Below are 21,407 nucleotides of genomic sequence, written 5' to 3' on the forward strand. Positions count from 1 at the left end.
TTTGTAAATTTGGACGGTCTTGTTCTAAGTCGATACTTTTAATAAGTTTTATTTGATAATAATGAAGTGAATATAAATCTTTTACTTACGTGAATTTGTTTGTGTGTATTTTTATATGTTTTATTTATTTATATGTATGTTAAAGTAGAGGGTGTCATAGATGTTACATTATATCGTCATTATATAACAAAAAAGAAAATATTGTGCCATAGCTAGACCATTGTATTACTTTTTTTTAATAAACTATTAGAAATAGTTGAATCTTAACTCTTGCAATCTGTTTGTTCTAAAAAATACAAATACAAATGGGACACGATTGAATAATATCATATGTCATCATTCCTAAAATAAAGCTTCTAATAACTTCTATTAAAAGCAAATTTCATCAATAAATCTAATTGTTGAATTTAAAGTTCTCATAAAATATCAAGTTTAATAATTTCAAATTAAAAAATATATTTTTTTGAACCAGGCAAATAATTTTTATTAAAGGTAGCCAAGAAACTGGTACAAGTTGTACCAGATTAGCAGTACACCAGAAAATTTCAAATTAAAATAATAATTGATATTTCATCATCTTATTTTATTTTAACATATAATATGTTATTTAAAATATACACAAATAGTTATTATAGTTTATTCATATCTACAAATGTCTAAATCTTGAAAAAAAGTTATATACATCATCATCACAATAATATTACATGAATTAATGGTTAGATTGATATAATTTACTTGTAATAAAATGTTATTATATGTGTCATATTATTAAGTTTGACGGTTGATGTCATATAAATATATGTCGATTGTTAAATTAATTAAAAATATATAGTAATTTTAATTTGGCTTAAATATGAATGTAAACAATGTAATTTCGCATTTTTTAAGTCTTTTGTAAAATTTTTATTTATTTTTAGTCTATAAGTTTGTACTTTTTTAATTTTGATTTCGATAAGTTTTTATTTTATTTTGTTTTTATAAATTTATATTTTTTTAATTTTGATTTCTCAAAAAGTACAAACTTACAAATCTAAAAACAAAAAAAAAAATTAAACAAGAGATTAAAATTACATGAACTAAAATTAAAAAACACAGATTTATAGGAACTAAAAATAAACAAAAAACTTATAAGTATCAAAAATAAAAAAGAACGTGAACTTAAATACACTAAATTCATATTTAAGACTTTTAACAATATATAAACTTATAGGATTCCACTTATGCATAGCCTTTTAGTTTTAGCGATAAAAACATGCAGAGTAATTAACGAGATGGGTGACATACAATTTCAGCAAGCAATGGCAGAGTTAGGTGTACTTACCATAGCGATTCACTAGAATGGATTTCAAGTTATTACAAATCACCTTATTGGGCCATTCATCATTCTCCAATATGCTTAAACTCCCCAAATAACAAAAAGAAAAACTAAGTACCAAGTACCAGTAATAGTAGGTTTATCAGTAAGGGTAGTTGCAGTAGGTTTGAATCAGTAATAGTAGTTTTATCAAACAATCTACTTCCCTCAGTTAACAATGCTACCAAGTACCAAACGTAGCATAGTCTCACCATTCCACATTTCACAAATTCATAGCTATTATAAATAAAACTAAGCAATGTGCTTAAATCCTTATTATTAGACCCTTTCTCTTAGAGCCAAGAGGTTTAAGTTATAGTAACATTACTTGAGGAGATTACCACTTGCTAGAAAAATATGAAGTTCCATTTGGTGCTATTTGTTATAATAGCCGCCATTTTTGGAGTTGGGCTTGAAGGGTGCCAATGCAAGGTTGTGCAGTTCATTTTTGGAGACTCTCTCTCTGATGTTGGAAATAACAATTACCTTTCTAAGAGCCTTGCTCAGGCAAGTTTACCTTGGTATGGTATTGATTTGGGCAATGGACTCCCTAATGGCAGGTTCTCAAATGGTCGCACGGTTGCTGATATAATAGGTAATTGTAAATCTTTCACTTTTATGGTTAAACCCCAAATTAGTCCCAGAAATTTTACTTTTTTCACTACTTTTACAAAATGTCATTCATGTTTGTCTTTTCATTGTACTAAAGTGAATAGTGTTTTATGAAGTTAGAGAGTGAAGAAAAGTCAAGGACTAATTGTTGTGATGAATGTTTACAACTTTGGACTAAAATGGGATGTTACTACAGTTTTTATATAACATGCAGATAATTTGCTGCTTGTGAGTACACAAGAATTTAACTCAATTTATATCAGCGTGTGGGTTGCTGAATTTTCTGGAAGCCCATATATGACTGCTTGTTTCTACTTTCTTTTCATTTTAGCCAAATGAGGAAAAATGGCTCCTTTTTTTCTTCTTTTAATTATAGTGTCTATTTAGTTGTGGTTTGTCAAAGGTTTTTGATACTGGGTTGAGCAATCTGTGAATATATGTGAAATAAGAGATTATTCTGTTACTTAGAGAAAAAAAAAAGAAGCATTTTTCTATTGTTTCACTCTGTAATCAGAGTTATATTCACATGTTCAGGTGATAATATGGGCCTTCCTAGGCCTCCAGCATTCCTTGACCCATCTTTATCTGAAGATGTTATATTGGAAAATGGAGTGAATTATGCTTCTGGGGGTGGAGGCATCTTGAATGAAACAGGCAGTTATTTTGTAAGTTGCAAAGTGTAAACTTCAATGCTATTTCTCATATAGCTATTTAGTATATAGGCATGACAAGGCACTAATATATGAATCAAATGCTCTAAAGTAAACAATTTACATTAGAGAGTAAAGTACATAGTTTCAATCATTCATGAGAAAATTAACTATTGATATTACATGCATATATTAGAATCTTAACAATTGATTTTCTCATCAAGAGCTGAGATTACTCACTTAAACTTTATTTTACTCTAGAGGAGCTAAATCCTTTATAGTTTATACATATATTTTGATTGAAAAGCCATTCCTCTTGCAGATTCAAAGGTTTTCTCTCTACAAGCAAATGGAGCTGTTTCAGGGGACACAAGAACTGATTAGAAGCAGAATTGGGAAAGAGGAGGCAGAGAAGTTTTTCCAGGGAGCTCATTATGTTGTTGCTTTAGGCAGCAATGACTTCATCAACAACTACTTGATGCCTGTTTACAGTGATTCATGGACATATAATGATCAAACCTTCATGGATTACTTGATAGGAACTCTAGGAGAACAATTAAAGGTCTATTTATTAATCCACTCTAATACAATCATTTTCTTTTTAAAACGCTATAAACGCGTTCTCTCTGGCATATTTCTTTTAATACATTTTCTATTATCAAGTGAAATTCATTGAAAATCATAAAATTACTAGTCTCACTCTTTATTTAATAAATCTCACTCATAATTTTATAGTTTTCAATAAATTTTGACAAAAAAAGTGTGTCGAAAGGAGCATGTAAGAACATGCTATTAACACTTTTTTCTTTCTTTTTCCATTTTAGCTTCTAACTATATTTTTAATTATGGCTTTTTACTATTTAGCTACTGCATGGTCTAGGAGCAAGGCAGTTGATGGTGTTTGGGCTGGGCCCAATGGGCTGCATTCCACTTCAAAGGGTGCTTAGTACATCTGGGGAATGTCAAAGTAGAACAAATAATCTGGCTATTAGCTTTAATAAGGCTACAAGCAAGTTAGTTGTTGACTTGGGAAAGCAACTTCCCAATTCAAGCTACAGATTTGGAGATGCATATGACGTTGTTAATGATGTGATTACCAACCCGAACAAATATGGTAAGTAATTAAGTATATACACCTGATAATACATGGGCCATTATCTGAAACTTAAACCATCAGCAATAATTATAAATATTCAACCGAGCAGGATTAGTCTCTAATCCGATAGGTTAAAAAATGCTCATAGTCTCTAACCTAGGAAAAAAAGAAACTAAAAGTCTAAGGAAAAGAAATGAGTTAAAGTATGCAAAATCTAGAAATTATAGCAATACAAAAAAAAAAGAAAAGTTATTTACTAACAAATGAAAATAGCATTAAGTTATGTTCATTGATATAACTTCAATCTAGCTACAAGAATTAAATTGTTAATATAAAAATGGTTTAATGCATTTTGATCTACAATTTTTGTAATTAAGTCCTTGAAGTTAGTTTATGAATTATCATAGCTTGAAATTGCTAAAAAAAACAACAATTTGTGACGGTTTTATTATTTCTAAGCATCCAATTACAAAAATGGTAGAAGATCAATGATTTAATTACAATTTTTTTAATTTAAGGATCTAACTAAAAAATTTAAAAGATATATTAAAATTATAAACATTATACACTAACTAGTAGTAGGGTTCCAAAATTGAAAAGTCGTTAGCTTGTGTACTAAGAATTATTTCCATTGCAATCACAATTTTAATGTAGGGTTCCAAAACTCTGATTCACCCTGTTGCTCCTTTGGGAATATTCGACCAGCTCTTACATGTATACCTGCATCAAAACTGTGCAAAGATAGAAGCAAGTACGTTTTTTGGGATGAGTACCATCCTTCAGACAGAGCTAATGAGCTAATTGCCAATGAACTCATCAAGAAATTTGGGTTTGTGCGTGTTGATCAAACAAAACCTCCTTCACCATCACCCGCTCTTGCTCCGTCTTCAGACGATTAATCGTGCATGTGAAGGTTTTATTACTAAATGCTCTTAAATTGCTTTTGTTAAATTTGTAATCAAAGTTGGTTCTCTTTAATTACAAGTCGGTTACACTAATTTATTGATGCAATTGGAGCTTGTCTTCATGATCCCTCATGCATAATTTCTTGTAAAGCAAGTAACACAGATTTTATTTTTATTTTTTATATTTTCTATATGAATATACAATCATATGGTAAACCCAAAAAAAAAATATTTATAAGCATCATTTAATTTTGTTAATCTCACTTAAAAAATATTTTTCTTTCAAAATTATTCTTTATTGTAACTTAGAATAAAGAATGAAAATGGATCATTTGGAGATGATCTTATTAAATATAGTAAAATTATTTGAAATTTATTTATATCTGAGAATAAAATATACGATTTTTTTTTTAATATTTGAGACTTAAATAGTAAGTAAAATGGAATTTGATTTTTCTTGTAAGATTTTGAATTCTATTTTTGTATATAAAAAATAAGTGATAAAATAATTTTATCTGATTAAATAATTTGTTCTATCCAACACAACTTAGACAAAGACTAAATGAAAGTCTAAGATAAAATAAATCACATAGTTAACTTTTTTTGGATGTTTGAAGAAAAGCAAACAACAACAAAAGGGCCCAAGGCCCAACCCAAGCTAATGCAAAGATAGCTCTTTACATATTGTTAAGCATGTAGGCAATTACTTAATATACTATATTTTTTGCTTGGCACACTTCCAAAATTTGTGAAGTTCCCATCTTAGCTCAGTCTCTTCTTCTCTCTGCCTTCCTCTTCAGCGTGGGTGGCACCATCACCGAACAGAGTGTGTCCTATTAAAGCATCAACGTTGGACTCAGTAGGAGTGTAAAAGGAAGTGAGCATGGTCTCAACACACACGACAGGGACACATGACTCAAGGTTGTTTTGTACAATGTCCTTAACTTCGTGGAGAACGATGCCAACAACATGGCAGCCATGGTTGAAGAGCATGAGGTGGTTGATCGTCAACTTGAGTTTGAGGAGCTCAAAGAGATAGTTAATTAGGTCAAGAATGGTGCCAAAACAAAAAGTGGTGTGTATTACGAATTGTCCAATCTGTAATACATACAAATGTGTTATGGATTACTTAATCGGTAATACATTTATGGATTGTTCAATCTATAATGCATTTGTGTGTATTACGAATTGCTTAATCTATAATTAAAAAAGAGAATTTACTTTAATGAAATAATTTTTTTCGTGAAATATTATTATATCTTTTACTAGCACCAAGAATATATAAATAATATAAATGTAAGTTAAATCAAAATAAGGTAAAGTGAAAAAAAATTGGAAACAAATAACATATGATCAAATCAATTCCTAAAAAGTAGTATTAATGGTTTCTATTTAGAAGGAACCCTGACATTATTCCTATCCATCATTTTCCCTTCTCTACATACACCAAAGTACTAAAATGGATTTTTTTTAATGAGGTTTCACTCATAAAAGAGTTGATAGTAGAAATTAATGTCAGTGTAAATATATATAAATTTTCACATAATTCAAGAACATATTCGAGTAACAATTTTAAATTTCTTTATTTTTTATTGTATTTTAAACATAATAGATATTTTCATTTTGTTTCAAGTGTTTTATCAATGTATTAAACAGAATAGTATTTTAAACATTCATTTCAAGCACTGCCTTTGATGCAATCCTACCCCTCAAGGGCATTGGATAGAAGACTCCAAGAAGATTGGGCTAGAGATGCAGGAGAAGGTCCTACGGTTCTCATGAGCCTTATGGTAGATTTTGGGCCTATGAAATAAGCATGAGTTTATTTTTCTTTGTAAATATTAGAATAAATTTTCCTTCTTTTGGGCCTTGTATTTTGACCATTTTAGATTTGTAGAATACACTACATATTAAGGGCACCCTACCCTATAAGTACCCTAGTAGTATTAGGTTTTAGTCTTGTATTTCAGGACATTTTGAGTAGTCTTTATAGTAGGAACTTTTTTTTTGTATTTTCATGTATTACTTTTGGGGGGAGGGGAGGGTGTGTGTTCCCATGGGGGTGAACTTAGCTATTGGAGGGGTGTAACACTTGCTTCCCAAGGAAGCTTTCTTCCTTCATGTATTTTGGCATGAGGATGAGCTTATCTATTGGAGGGGTATAACACTAGCTTCTCAAGGAAGCTACCTAGGCTATAAATAGAAGCATGTGTAACACTTGTTGTAACTTTGATGAATGAGAGTCTTGTGAGACACACTTCAAAGTTTAACTTCTCTCCCTATCTTTCCTTTATTCCCACACCACTTTCTCTCTCTCTCTCTCATTATCTTCCTCCGTTGAAGCTTCCTCTCTAAGCTTCGCATCCAAGACACTCTCTTGGTGGTGAAGCTTCTTTTTCCATGGCTTATTCCCTAATAGATGGTGCTCCTCTTACCTCTTCTCTTTTATCTTCCACTGCAACTTCGTGGCTGAAAATCACCATTAAAAAGACCTCAATGAAGCTCAAAGGTTCAGCCTCCATAGAAGCTTATCAAGTAAGCTTCCATCACCCTTTTAACTATCACAGTTTATTGGTATGAAGTACATTTAGACATGTCAAACTTGACCTGGAAGGGAAAGCAATGTGTTAAAAGAGAAACACTTAATGAAAAGACATCATTCATTTTAGAATTTAGACTAACATTATAAACAACATTATGGGAGGGTTTGACATTTTGATATTTGAGATAGACTAACAACTATTTTTTCTTAGTTTCCTTTATATATTCCTTTTTACAGTGATTGAATATCAACCAATCCACTAGAAGAAAAATTAATTTTAGTAAGCAACTTTTGTGACAGACTATATTCTCTCAGTGATGTCCGGGGTTGTGACAGAATAGAATTTTGAGATAAAAACTTATTTATGTTACTTTGTGATGAAATTAGTGATGAATAATTTCCACTCCTGGATTTTTTGTCACAACTCCATCACTAAATAAAGAGATTTTTTTTGTGAGGGATTTTTGGTGGAAATTTTCCCTCTTTTAACGTTGTGTGTTACATGTCACTGAAAAATATTTTAATGTTCTGCGAGGGCTTTTGTAAAGGATTTGTTTTCCTCTCAAAGGTTTCCGTCGCAAAATCTGTCACAAACATTTAAATTATGTTTGTAATTTGTGACAATTTTATCTCGCTTTCAGAATTTATGTCACAAAATGTAATTATACGATTATCAAGTGATATACTTCATACAAATAATAGTTAAAAAATATTTTATTTAAATTTTTATATATATTTGAGTTATTTTTATATTTATAAGTTATATAGAGTTTATGAATTATTATATTATTTGACAATGTTTTTATAAACTTAAGAAATATTATTTGGTGGTAAATTTTCAATTTAGCCTTTTTATAATAACTAAAACTTCTCTCACGTCTATCTATATTATGGACAAAGAGTTCACTCATTGGCAAGTTCTTAACTCTTCAAAACATGCCATGTTTCATGGAAATTAACTTATTTGCTAGCTTTTGATTCAGATAACGCTTAGACTATTCTGGCACTAAAATCCACAGCACTTTAGTTTTGATAATTATATAAATCGTCAATAAGCAACTGTGATATGTGTATCTGTTTTATTATTATGAATCCTATATGGTATTGAGTACAAAAGAGATCACGAGTATCTAAATTAGAATCTGATTACTGGAAGAGTTGTTGTTACAGGCTAACAGGTGTTACCATTGTGTCCGTGACCCATAATTTTATACATGCATAATTGTTTTCTCGAGTTTATTAAATTTATATCTCCACACTTTCATGCAATATATATATATATATATATATATATATATATATATATATATATATATATATATATTCAGAAATAACGAGTTTTGATCCTATTTCCTTTAATATGAGAACCCCACTAGCTTCTTAGTTCATACGCGCTAGAATGAATATTTATTATAATATCATTGGAAAAAAGGGAAAGCCGTGAACATAAGTCTATTCCCACCACTTTATATTTCACTTTCTCCACTTAACACAAAAGCATATTAATATTATATACTACACGAGATATTTCTCAAGGCTTTTCAGTGGCCAAGTGATATGATTACGCAAAATAAAAAATGTTGATTCATTCCGAACTCACTTCCTACGAAATTAGTTATGAATGCACCAAGCAACGACATCCTGTGGATCAACAAATGGTTTTTCATTTTTATATTTCCGTATCTTTTTACGGCAAAAGAAGGGCTATAAAACCTATTTGTCATGCACAACAAGAAAAAACAAAAGCCTATTTGTCGGTTTATTGCCACATGTAATCTACGTCTCATATAGACAACTTCATGTATTAATATTATCTTTTATTTACTCAACGACTATTTAAAAAATGTAGAAGATTGTAACCAACATAACAAAGGTGAAATTTTTTTGTCCAGTAGAATGACATGTTTTGGAATCGAGAACTTTATTTGCAGCTCTTAGTTGTGATTATGCTTGCCGTTGACATAATTAAGGTTTTTTTTATAAAAAAGTTGTTGACATAATTAAGGTGATGTTTATGACCTGCAAAAAAAATTTAAACTTTTATATATGAGTTGGTGTCATATATTCTTTTAATTTTACTTGTATTGCATATGTGATACAAATTCTTATTAAACTGCTAACATTATTTTAAAATCAATTACGTATAAGTGAGTTCAGTAATTTTAAGAAATAAAAATTATAAATTTGAGTTGTACAACCATAAATATGGTCAAGATTAATAGTTAGTGATCACATAGTCACTTAAAAGGAAATAGGAGCAAAACTCATTATTTTTTATAATGTATGTATGTTGATTGTTATGTTTGTAATTTTCTAAAATCACTTACAAGATGAAGATAATATTCTTATTAACTCTTAATTTTATCAAATATATAGTTTAACTTTTACACTAAGTAAAAGTAATAGGGATTGTGTCTTATATTATAATGTATGTTTGTTGATTAATGTCTGTAATGTTCTAACATCAGTTACAAGATGAAGACATAAATTCCTATTAAGTCTTAATTTTGTCTAATAACTTAACTTTTACACTAAGTAAAAGTAATAGGGATTGTGCTTTTTGGATGAGTGAAAATTAGAAATTTACCGAGAACTTAATCATGACAGTGGGAGACTATGTGCGTATGTTATTATTATCTTTAGTTTTCTAGGTTTTAAATATAAAATTTGATGCAAGAGCAATAATTTTTTAAGAGAAATGCAAGAGCAATAACTAAGAAATAGTTAGAATGTGGAATAGTGAAAGAAATTAGATGAATATATATTAGAAATTAACTCAGGGAAAGGACAAAATATGTAGGCATTATTATAAGATTTATCATTGACATTTCATTTTTTTAAATCAAGGATCTAGTTCTTTTACAGTTAAATCTTACAACTAGTCCTTTAAATTAATTTTTATATTAAAATAATAAATGCAAAAGGGTGTTTGATTTTGAATTCAGATTAAACATTATTGGATTGATAATTGTATCTCGGTCAGTTGGATGCTGAATAATTTATAGCTAAAGTAAGTGCCTGAGTGGCTTCCCCCATTTTGGGTTTGCGACGATCCAAAATGTTTTCGTTGTTATTAATTACAGGAAAGCTTCTCCCTGATACCAACAATTGCATCAAGTCTCAAATGAGCATTAATACTTATAAGGTTCACTTGTTAGTTAAAGAAAAAAGAAAAAAAGAAATATCGTAAGTTTAAATTTTTTTATTAATAAAAATTAATAAATTAATAATTAATATTTACTGATAAAAAAACAAAACATTGATATACTATTTTGGTCGATTGAAGTAAGAAGCACTATAATAATTAACAAAACAAGGATCTAAGTTTTCACATTAATCACACTGAATACTTGAATTCAGTTTACTTGGTCTTTTCTCTTTCACATCATCCATATATAATTGCTTCTGGAGTCCACTTATCATGTCTACTTAAACAAGTTATATATCCTCAGACAATATGTTAATTACTAATATAACTGCGTCCACATTATAATATTATATTATGCTTCATAGGGTAATAACAATAAACACGAAGCATTTGTACACATATTATGGATATGGTGGTTTTGGAGTGTGACGACCATTAGCAGCAGATGGTGGGTAGTCATGGAGTTCCAAGTCCATTCTCTCAGCAAAACTTGGCTCCTCCTGCTGCCATTTTATCCCAGTGATAACCTGTATTCATATACATATGGAACATAAGCTTCTTTAATTATATATGAAGTATACAATTAATGTATGATTTTAAATTGAGATCTGTAACCGCAACTATGGCTGCAATATACAGGTTTTTTGAGCCATCATCAGCCACATTTCCTACAATTTCTAGCAATGTCAAGGATTGTGATGAAACCGCGCGCAATTTAGAACCATGAATTACATCATGCATGTGTCTTAATGTGACTGATGCAACCGCAATTACAGTCATAAATGTGGTTGTGATTGCTAATCATTTTTTTTTTAAATCAATCAACTTATTTAGTGATGTCTTATATATAGGGCATCAAATTTGGACATACCTTGTGGTTGTGGATATTATCCAGTGCATGATGAAGAACTTTGGGTTCTTGCATAAGGCTTTCAGTTCCTGTTTATAAAGAACAATTAAGAAGATGAGGAACAAAGAAGTACTACATCTCTACATGAATAAAATTGGAAATATGGAGGAAAAGTTTACTTGTAACTGGGACTGCTTTAAGGCATGCAAAATGGGAGAGTCCTAAAAGAATCACGAATAGAAGGTGAAAGAGAGAGCTCTTCATTCTTGTGTAATAGTAATAGACTTCTCAAAAACAAGCTCTTGGTTGTGTTAATTACTTCACTCACGCTAGCTCTCAATTTATACATGTAGATTATAGTTTTTTCTAGAATATTTTTTTTTAGTATCTAATAAAGTGCATATATGATGGAGGGAGCAATGATATTGCCAAATTCAAAAAAGGTGATAGCAACCCATCATTTCTTGGAATATCAACGCGTTTCCACTCTTTGGAAAGCTTTCATCAGGTAATATGGGGGCCGGGATTATATTTCATGGTGGACATGAAATTAATTATAGATATATTTTAAGTCAAAATGACAACAAAAAGATGGAGCACACAAAATGAAAGTGGAATATGACACAAAAATGTTGGGGCACGGTGACAAAACCCAAGCTAGCTGGTACACTAATATTCCAAGTCAAGGCTAAGTGGACGTGTATATAGCCATGAACCTATATTCCATTGTGAATAGTGATGGAACAGGAAAAATAGGTACACATCCATGAAACTAAATAAAAGAATCAGCACTTCACATTTGCACCTATAATAATTCCACAGGTAAGGTATAATATAAGGCAAAAAAAAAAGACACGAAATGTGGTAGTGATTTCGCCGTGTTTACAAGCAAGGCTAGATTTTTTTATAGGGTAAAGTATGCTTTTTGTCCATAAAAAATAAGAGAAATTTAGAATTGATTCCTCCAAAAAACTTCATCCTATTTTAGTTATTCTAAAGTTTTAACATGTTGCTGTTCATGCAGTATGCATGCTAACTCTGTTAGTAAATATTTTAGCATGTTCATTCAGTATTTTAACGTGTATCTTCATTCTCTGCCATTTTTTTTTTCAAATTGTTGTACAGAGGACGTGTATCTTCATTCTCTATCATTTTTTTTCAAATTGTTGTACAGAGGAGGACGTGTATCTTCATTCTCTATCATTTTTTTTTTCTTCAAATTGTTGTACAGAGGCCTCAGACATAATGTGTTCAACTCTGTCTATCATATAAGCAGATTTAATAACAAAATTAACATAATGATGTTAAAATTTTAGAAGGACTGAAATGAGATGATTTTTTTTTGGAAGAACTAATTCTAAATTTCACATATTTTGAGGAACCAAAATCAGATTCAACCTTTTTTATATATCAAGTGCAATTTTTTTAATGATCATATGTTTTCCTTTTTTATCTAGATATGAAATTTTTTTGGAATAACTAATTCTAAATTTCACATATTTTGGAGGAACCAAAATCAGATTCAACCTTTTTTATATATCAAGTGCAATTTTTTTAATGATCATGTGTTTTCCTTTTTTCTAGGTTATTGCATGCTGTGTGGTTTCTATTTTTTTTTCTCTCCCTGTTGTGTGGCCTAAGTATGAGAACATGTACAGTGTGAGGGGGTAAATAGTGTTTATAGGTTGTTCTGTCTCTGACTAGCTGGTGCTAATTAATTGCACATTAGTTACAGGTGGTGGAAGTCATATTCAACACTTGAATATTCAAGTTCGGTTGTCATGCATGTTATTGCGAGTGGGAACAATACTTTTCTCCATTAGCATATAGGACAATTAATTTAGCTAACTATAATCATAAAACTCCAAACACACTAATCAGAGATAGAATGAAAGCTATTCGACAAGTTTAATTTCCTTACTCTTAGGCGAGAATTAATACTTTATATATAGTTCATATTAAAATATAAATAAAGATAAATTTATAAGTACTTGTGTCGTTATTGACTAATTTTGAATTAATTAATCCTGATAATCCATATATCATTATATAGTACAAGTTTTCAGTTTTTTTAGAGAAAATTTTTAGTTCTTAGTACCCATACATTAAACTAAAAAGAAATTAATATATTATTACCTAAATAAAATATATTAGTCTTATTAAATCTTTATATTCTATCTGACTTGATAAATTTTATTTAAATAAAAAATAAAGATATAAGAAATAAGTATCAAAATTAGTTAGGTAATTTGAATAATAATTTTTAGTTGATAAATAAATATCTATGCATTTTATATATAATAACGTTGAGAAAGATTAAACAAAATATTTATAAGGTATTTTTATTAAAAATAATTTAACATAATTTATTATAAACAAATTTATAATTTTAGAAATTATATACAATTTAATTTTGTGTTATTTTTCTGAAATAATATTCAGATACAGTTTATAACATTACATGCGTGCGTACGTACATATGTGTAAATATATACACACTAAGCATTTTTTTTTTTACATATAGAACTTTAGAAATGATATATTTTTTAATTTTAAACTCAATCTTAATTATGTTTTGTAAACGTTTTCTTAAAATTTTTCCGACAAAAACATACTTTGATCCACTTACTTTCATTCCAATTTTTAATTCATTCTTTGAATAATTTTTGTCTAATTAAATTAGGGCCCGTTTGTGTGATTGTCTGTTGTTGGTTTTTAGTTTTTAAATATGATTTTTAAAACAAAACCTATTTTATAAGTATTGGGCTGAAATGATTTTTTACCCACTTTAAGAGTACATTTTTTAAAAGGATATATAGCGGGAATGAAGGCTTTAAGTGATTAATGCATGAATAAAGAAGGACTATAAAACCCAGAAAAGTAGTAAATTTGGCTAAGAATAACCCCAAATTGAACTTAAAAATAAATTAAAGATATAAAATAATAATTAAGCCTAATTTTATATATGTAACTAACAGACGTCACATGTAAAAATGGCTTAAATAATTTTGCATATTTAAAGCTAACTCGTACGATTATTATTTTATGTAACAAATTCATTAGTACAATATATGAGAGTTAGGTATTGTACCTTAATCCCATAAAAAGTAACTTTGTTGATTTAATATTATAAAGGTTTTGAAGGTTAAATCATATCAGTTACTAAAACAAGTTAAAAACACATGTTTTTAAGTAATCGTTTTCATATTAAAACCTTTCATGCAGCTTGTTTGGTTTATGTAAATGTTTTATGCATGGTTATATGATTTGTTATTACTAAATAAATATAAAAAATCATCTGATTTTAATTTTTATTAAGTTTATACAATTTTTAAGAATACGAAATAAAGTAAAAATATTAATAAAATGATGGCATTTTTTATCATTCTTAATAAGACTGAATAATGAAATAAAAAATATTTTCTCAAAAGATATCATAAGTTTCAACCAAGTTTCCAGGTGACTCTTAGCATAACATAATTTGATTAATTTCCGATATTCCAAGTGCTTGTCTTTGGGCTGTCCTGAAAAAAGACGTACGTAGAAAGTTGACGTGTTTGACTTTATTCACTATAGTTCCACCGACTTTTTTTTATCTGCATAGTTCCACCGAATGGTGGGTCTTTCATATCAATAAAATAGATTAGGATGGTGAATAATTGTTTTTAATTTAACAGACATTAAAAGGATACATGTTCTACAAAGTCATTGCAGAAAAGCTACAACCCTAATACCACGGATATAAAAATAATACTAATATAAACATTGTCATTGTGGATTGAGATTTAACTAGTTGTCGTTTGACAAATACTCAAATGGTCTCTATTGGCTAAAAGAAAGTTAATAGCAGATGCAAGAAACCGATACCCTTTGGAAGTAAACATAGTCAACTTCGGGGAAATTCATGGGTCTCTTGGCAGATAGTAATTAATCGAGAATAAGTGGATTTTGCCCAAATTCACACTTGCTTTTGGAAAGAGAAAAACAGCATCAAAGCCAAGGTACAAAACTAAATTCAAGGCTTTTTGTCTGCCTACTTTTGGAAAGCAGGATAATAGTCAACTTCGGGGAAATTCTTAGTGAACTGAGAAGAAGGTCAAGTGGAAATTGATCATTTACTAATTTTTTTTTCATAAAATAGATGAAATAAAATAAAGTCACGATAGAAACACATCAAAGTCATATGCAGTCATGCTTATTTACTTGCGTGTTAAACTTAATTCCGTGGTGTTGATTGTTTATTTTATTTTAATTTTTCTTATTTTATGTTCATAGAACTCAACTCTTATATTAATAAGTTGTTGGTTTGAGAATGATATTAAGTTCAATTTTCTTAATGAAAGTTTCATATTTAAGTTTTTAGATGAAAAAAATGTCACTGAAAAGAAGGCTCCATTAAAAGTGGACAGCTTAATTCTCTAGCACCAGATTAATTATTAATAAAATTGATGGATATTACACATCAATATCATAATGATCTAAAAAAATTTAATCCTTATTTAATATTAAAGATATAAATAGAAGGGGTAGAGAAGATCAAATCAATATGTTGTTTGGTGTGAGAGGAAAAGAGTGAAAATTGTAAACATGAAGAGTTATGAAGACTTGTAACTTCTAGTTTTTTTTTTTATTATTGATGATGACTTGTATTATAAAACACAAGTCTTGATTAGGATGTTTGTTATTGCCTAAAATGCTTGATTGTGTATGTGAAATCATGTATACATGTATCCTAGACTAGGATATGTAGATCAACATGCTCAAAATGATTAGTATTGCATTGATCCATGATAATTAGCCTTAAGAAATTTGAAACCTTCATAGCTTAGCTTTTAAAATCACTAAACTTCAATTCTACATCAAGATTGCTATAGTATACTAGATCGAGCCTCTGTTTTCGTAGAATTGAGAATAACTCGCAAATAATCAGTTATCTTAAATACATATTAATCGACTATCTAGGTTTGAAAAAGTTTTTCGCTTTCACAAACAGTTGACTATAAGGGAATATAATTGACTATTTGTTCTTTAGTAAACCCAGATGATGCGAAGAGTTTTTTTTAAGGACTTTGGGTGTGACACTTTTTTCTCATATTTTTCATTGCGAGGCTATAAAAAGGAGTCTTTTTAAGGACTTTGGGTGTGAGACTTTTTTCTCATATTTTTCATTGCGATTTTCATTGAGTCTATGAACCTCCAAGTGTTATCACCACTTTGATCCTTGTAATATATATGTGCATTAAGATGTTGTGTGCACTGAGTTATGAGCTATGAATCATATAATTATATGATTATAAGACCCTTTAAGGACGACGAGTTAATGCGTAATGAATATTGTGATGGGAACTACTGTGGAGACTCGACGAGTTTAACCACAAGCGCGACGAAATAAAATTATTTTGAGAATAATTATGGAGTCCATTATGGGGACCCGACGAGTTTAATCACAAGCGCAACGAGATAAAATTATTTTGAGAATAATTGTGGAGTCATATGTTTTGTCTAGATAGAGTTTGTGTGCTAAAATGTTTTCTGGGTTGGACTTGAATTAGGAGGGAGAGACCCTGACGTACACTTCGGAGTCTAGGTCTTGGGGGTAAATACACTTGGTTTGAGTGCTCCTTTAAGCTTGTGTCAATCCCACATGATTGGAGCATTCTAACAAAACAACATTACCCTAATTGGTCTCTCTATGATTTTACCTAGTGAGAATGACTTGACTTACTAGTGTGTGGTTTGTCTTGTCATCTACTCCTAGGCGCCCAACGAGATTTTTCACTGACATGGTACCACATTGCATATAGGATTGTGTATTGATCGATATTGATTGATTAAGTGATATTATGTTTTGATCCTTAAGTACGTCAATGATGCGAAAATGAATGAGACATGTTGTGTTGTGATGTGATGTTACGCGACAAAGTGATGGAATGACGTGAACTATATTTAAGTAAGTTGTATTTCGTTTATATGATATGTATATTTACATGTTGTCTTGTTTCTCTCTATTAGTTAAGAATGTGATAACTCATTCCTTGTGTGTTGTTTGTGTTTGGATCGTGTGATGATCTCGAACTTTGTGTTCGTGGAAACAGATGACTAGATGAATTGCTTTAAGAAACCTTGTGTTGAAGGACATCGAGACACAATGCTCTTATAGGATGTGACATTGGGGGCATGAGTTTTGTTTAATTACATGATGTTTTGAGCCAAAAATGTTTCTGACAAGTTTTATTTGATAATAGTGAAGTGAATGTGAGCCTTTTACCATTTTAAAATGTTTTTATTTAAATGTGTTTTAAAAACTTTAATTAATTCTGATTTCTTATTCCTTTTATTAGTAGTAAATGTTGTATTTTCCAGTACATCATTATGGATTGGATTAGTGTTTCTCGTGGGTATTCTTAATTCTCTCATTTCTTGAAGCTCTATTTATTCTAGATCAAAAACGAAATGACCCCTCCCCCAGAATTCTTTCGGATTGTCGGACACATTAAAAAAGGAATGGATAAGTTTCTAAAAATAAAGAAAACTATAACATATTATAAGGAGTAGTCAAATATTAATTAAGATAAAAGATATAGAATATATATATATATAATTTATTAATAATTAAAATTTTCTTTTTTCTTAAAAAATAAAAAAGAAAGTAAATAAAAAGATTTGATAGAATCGTAATTTCAATTCAATTATATACATGCGTGTGTGGGTTAGAAGGTTTTCACAAATACTACTCATGCAAACTAACTCAACTTGATTTTGCATGTTGAATAGTAGTATAGAAAATGGTGAAATAAAAATCTTGTCTACTTTTGCATGTAGAATGTAATATTTCGTATCTATCATTAAACAAGTGTTCCTTTAATACTCAACCATCTCCCATTTATCGTTAAGTCTCACTAATGCTTACAATCATGAGGGTCCCAAAATTTCAGCATAGACCCCAACACACAAATAGTCATCCCAACATACAAATAGTCATTCTCCATCGTATCGCATGAGAAAATCAACCAATGAAGATCCTCATTCAACAGTGAACCATGTGCGGTAGGATGACCCTGTGCACACAAACCATCCAGTCCACTCTGTCGAGTGTAGAGAAACAATGGATCTCCATCACACTTTAAGGGTACACTTCTTCCAACCGTTGAACCCACTACCATGCAGCATGGGTCATATCTAATGCCAGGCCACCCACAATTGTTATATGTTCATGGAGGTACAATTGGTTCTACCCGGAATCGTCGCCAAGTGGTGCATCTATGTTTATGGAATAAACTTTGGAAACAGAATCATTAGAGAAATTTAAGAGAAGTTGGTGGGTGGTGGATGCGGGTCTATCTCAGAATGTGTGATTGGGGATAGAAGACTAGAGAAAACCCAAGACTTACAAACACCCAATAAAGAGAAAAAAAATACATTTCTTTCCATCTACTCATATGAAAAAAAAAAGAAAATTTTAATTAAGATTTGATAGAAAATTTTAATCAAGATTTGATCTTTTATAGAATAAATAAGGATAATCTTTGATGGATGAAAGATTTAAAAATAAAACATTTGTTTATCGGCCAAACTTCTCTTCTATCCCGACTACTGGATCAAGATTTTAATATTATATTTAATTGTGATTTTAAAAATTATGTTAGTATAACGTATATTTTGTTGATTTAAAAAGATTTTATAAAAATATTATGACTTATCATGTTATTTTTAGAAAATTTTTATGATTAATTTTTTATTCAAATTTTAATAAATTTATATAATAAGGTTTAAAAAGATTTCAGAATTAAAAGAATTCCATCCATCTTTAATAAACAATTAATTCCTCTGTCACGCCCAAGCCATAGAAGCAGCCTATAGCTTCTTTCATTCATTTTCGCCTGACTTAACATCGAGAACTTATACAAGATGATGTGTATTCCTCTTACAGACAAGCAAACTTGATGTATTCCTGTCATCATGATTACTATGATTACTATGCTACAAAAAAACAAAACCATAATGAATTATATGTGAGGAGAGAGTTCATAAAAAAAATGTGATGTAAGAGAAAAAGAAAAGTATGACAACTAATAGAAATGAAGTTGAAAAAATCTGAAATTTTTATGATTTTGAATATCAGAAGATTTTTTTTTAAAAAAACTCAATTAAATATTATCAGAATTTGTTGTTATAAAAAATAATCTTAAAAGTTTTAATTAAATATTATAAGATTTTTTTTATCTCGCTTACAAATCATGATTAAATATCACAAGATTTTTTTTGATAAAAAAAATCTTTTAAAATTTTTCAAAATCCTAATTGAATATCTCCTCTTAATCTCTAAGCAAGGACATAAGGAAATAAAAAGTTAAAAAAAGTAAAAGAAGTCATGATATGTTCATGATAAAAATATTAAAAAAAAAATTTAGTCTTTGTAATATAAAGTTCATTATTTTTATTTTTTTATTTTTGTTCTAATAACAATAAGGATAAATAATGTTTTTAGTTTCTAAATTTTTTATGATTCTATTTTTAGTCTTCAAACAAAAGTTTAACGGATTAAGATTTCTTAATTTTCTATTAATACTTATAGTTAATATTGCCGCTAATGTTTGCCATCAAATGACGTGAAATTAATTTTATTATTATTTTAATTTATTTTTTGACAGTTTATTTTCTATCGTTGTTGAACCACCAAGAAATTTTGGTAAAATGTTTAACATAAATTAAAAAGTTTATGATGATTAAAAAGTATCAAAAATTACTTTTGTTTTTTCGATTTTCCTCCTCTCATAACCTAATGCAAATCAATCAAAAGTTTATGTTTCTTTGCTTTTGCTCTCAGTAAACTAAAGGTTACAAATTAAGATTTGCAAGAATAAAGATCGGGAGATATCAACTATCAAGAACGGTTTCTGAGATTCAGATTACCACAATGATAACCAATGAATTTAAGTTAATTATCCAAATTATTAAGATTAATTTTTTTTAGGGTGAATTATTCTGATCTAGTTTAGGTTTCCTTTCAAGATCCAAAGATTGTGCCTAATTGAATTGTCCCAAACTTAGTGTAGCTATGTTCAATTAAGCCCATTAAGCTTCATAATAATTCATATGTCTTTCCTATAAAATCTAAAATTAGTTTCGTGATTTAAATTTTAAGTTTAGATTCCTATAGTTTTAGTAACTAGGTTTACCTATCAGTTCTTCCCTAGTTATCTTAGAAGTGCAAACAAGTGATTAGTAAATTCACACGAATAAACTCAATCAGAATCAAATCAAAATGAATTCAGACACTAACAAAAGGGAAAAAAAATCAATTTGAAATCACTAGTGTATCAAGGGCAATGCTCAATATCCCAAAAACTAAATAAAGAACTCAATCATACTGAAAGAGAAAGCACAAAAATGAAACAAGAACACTCAAACTAAGAAACAGGAGGAAAAATGAATCATCTTTCATCTCCATCCTTTGCCGTAGCAATTCAACTTTAGCAAAGTAAGTAACTTGCTCTGTTAAGTAGGCAGAGGGGGTGGGGGGAAGGAAATAATTATGACAGCAAATAGCAATGTCACTTAAAGCATACACTATAGTCATTCAGCCATGTGGAGCATTACTGTCATGCTATATATCTACTTCTCTTTCCTGACCAGTTTCTTTGTTATGTCCTCACTAAAAATCTCAGTAACTCCTCCTATCATTCCCTCTTTTCCTCAAATTCACAAGTTGTATGTTGAAATGCAATTAATTTAGTGTAATAACTGTTTCAGGAGGTTTGTTGGTGTTCACCCAAATTTGCATATTTAATTTTTGGACTGCTTTCTTACTAAGTTTGTTGGAATATGATTGCATAAAATTCTTGCCTTCCATCGTGGTTGTGTGCTTATATTTCTTGCCAGATTTATTCTGGCTCGAAGTGCATCCTTGGGTAAATATTTTATGTTACAGATTTTCCTCTTAAAAAGAACAAGCTATTACCCATGTTTTAAGACATGTCTTCTGGCGTGTTTTACGATTAACTTTTGCCAATATAATAAAAGTATTGCTGTTTACTTTAATATAGTTAAGGACTTAAGGTTGAAGATAATAGAAGCATATCCATTCTACTTCATCAGTCATCACCATTACCAGTAGTGACATTATTGAAGATAAGAGAAGGCATACCCATTCTGCTTCATAAAAAAGTAAAAACTTATTTACGTGACATGGCAAAGTAGACATTGGATGATTTGTGTGTGCAGTTATTTGCACCAAATAACGAGATACT

General features: G+C 29.5%; 2 protein-coding genes across 2 annotated transcripts; one reads left to right on the top strand and one right to left on the bottom strand.

Moving 5' to 3' along the window:
• The first annotated feature begins 1,591 nt into the window (after nucleotides 1-1,591).
• Nucleotides 1,592-6,072, top strand: LOC100796950 (GDSL esterase/lipase At1g74460). The gene is made up of 6 exons (XM_006581909.4): nucleotides 1,592-1,949; nucleotides 2,501-2,631; nucleotides 2,939-3,178; nucleotides 3,481-3,730; nucleotides 4,367-4,625; nucleotides 5,418-6,072. The coding sequence occupies exons 1-5, from the start codon at nucleotides 1,712-1,714 to the stop codon at nucleotides 4,609-4,611; spliced, it is 1,104 nt and encodes a 367-aa protein (XP_006581972.1). The 5' UTR covers nucleotides 1,592-1,711; the 3' UTR covers nucleotides 4,612-4,625; nucleotides 5,418-6,072.
• On the bottom strand, nucleotides 5,380-7,139 carry LOC102667397 (chalcone synthase 2-like). The gene is made up of 2 exons (XM_006582477.1): nucleotides 7,053-7,139; nucleotides 5,380-5,715 (listed from the first exon to the last, which is right to left on the bottom strand). Exons 1-2 carry the CDS (start codon nucleotides 7,137-7,139, stop codon nucleotides 5,380-5,382), a joined length of 423 nt encoding a protein of 140 aa, XP_006582540.1.
• Between the last annotated feature and the right edge of the window lie 14,268 nt (nucleotides 7,140-21,407).

The sequence above is a fragment of the Glycine max genome, chromosome 6 (assembly GCF_000004515.6).
Source record: "Glycine max cultivar Williams 82 chromosome 6, Glycine_max_v4.0, whole genome shotgun sequence".
NCBI classification, from domain to species: Eukaryota; Viridiplantae; Streptophyta; class Magnoliopsida; order Fabales; family Fabaceae; genus Glycine; species Glycine max.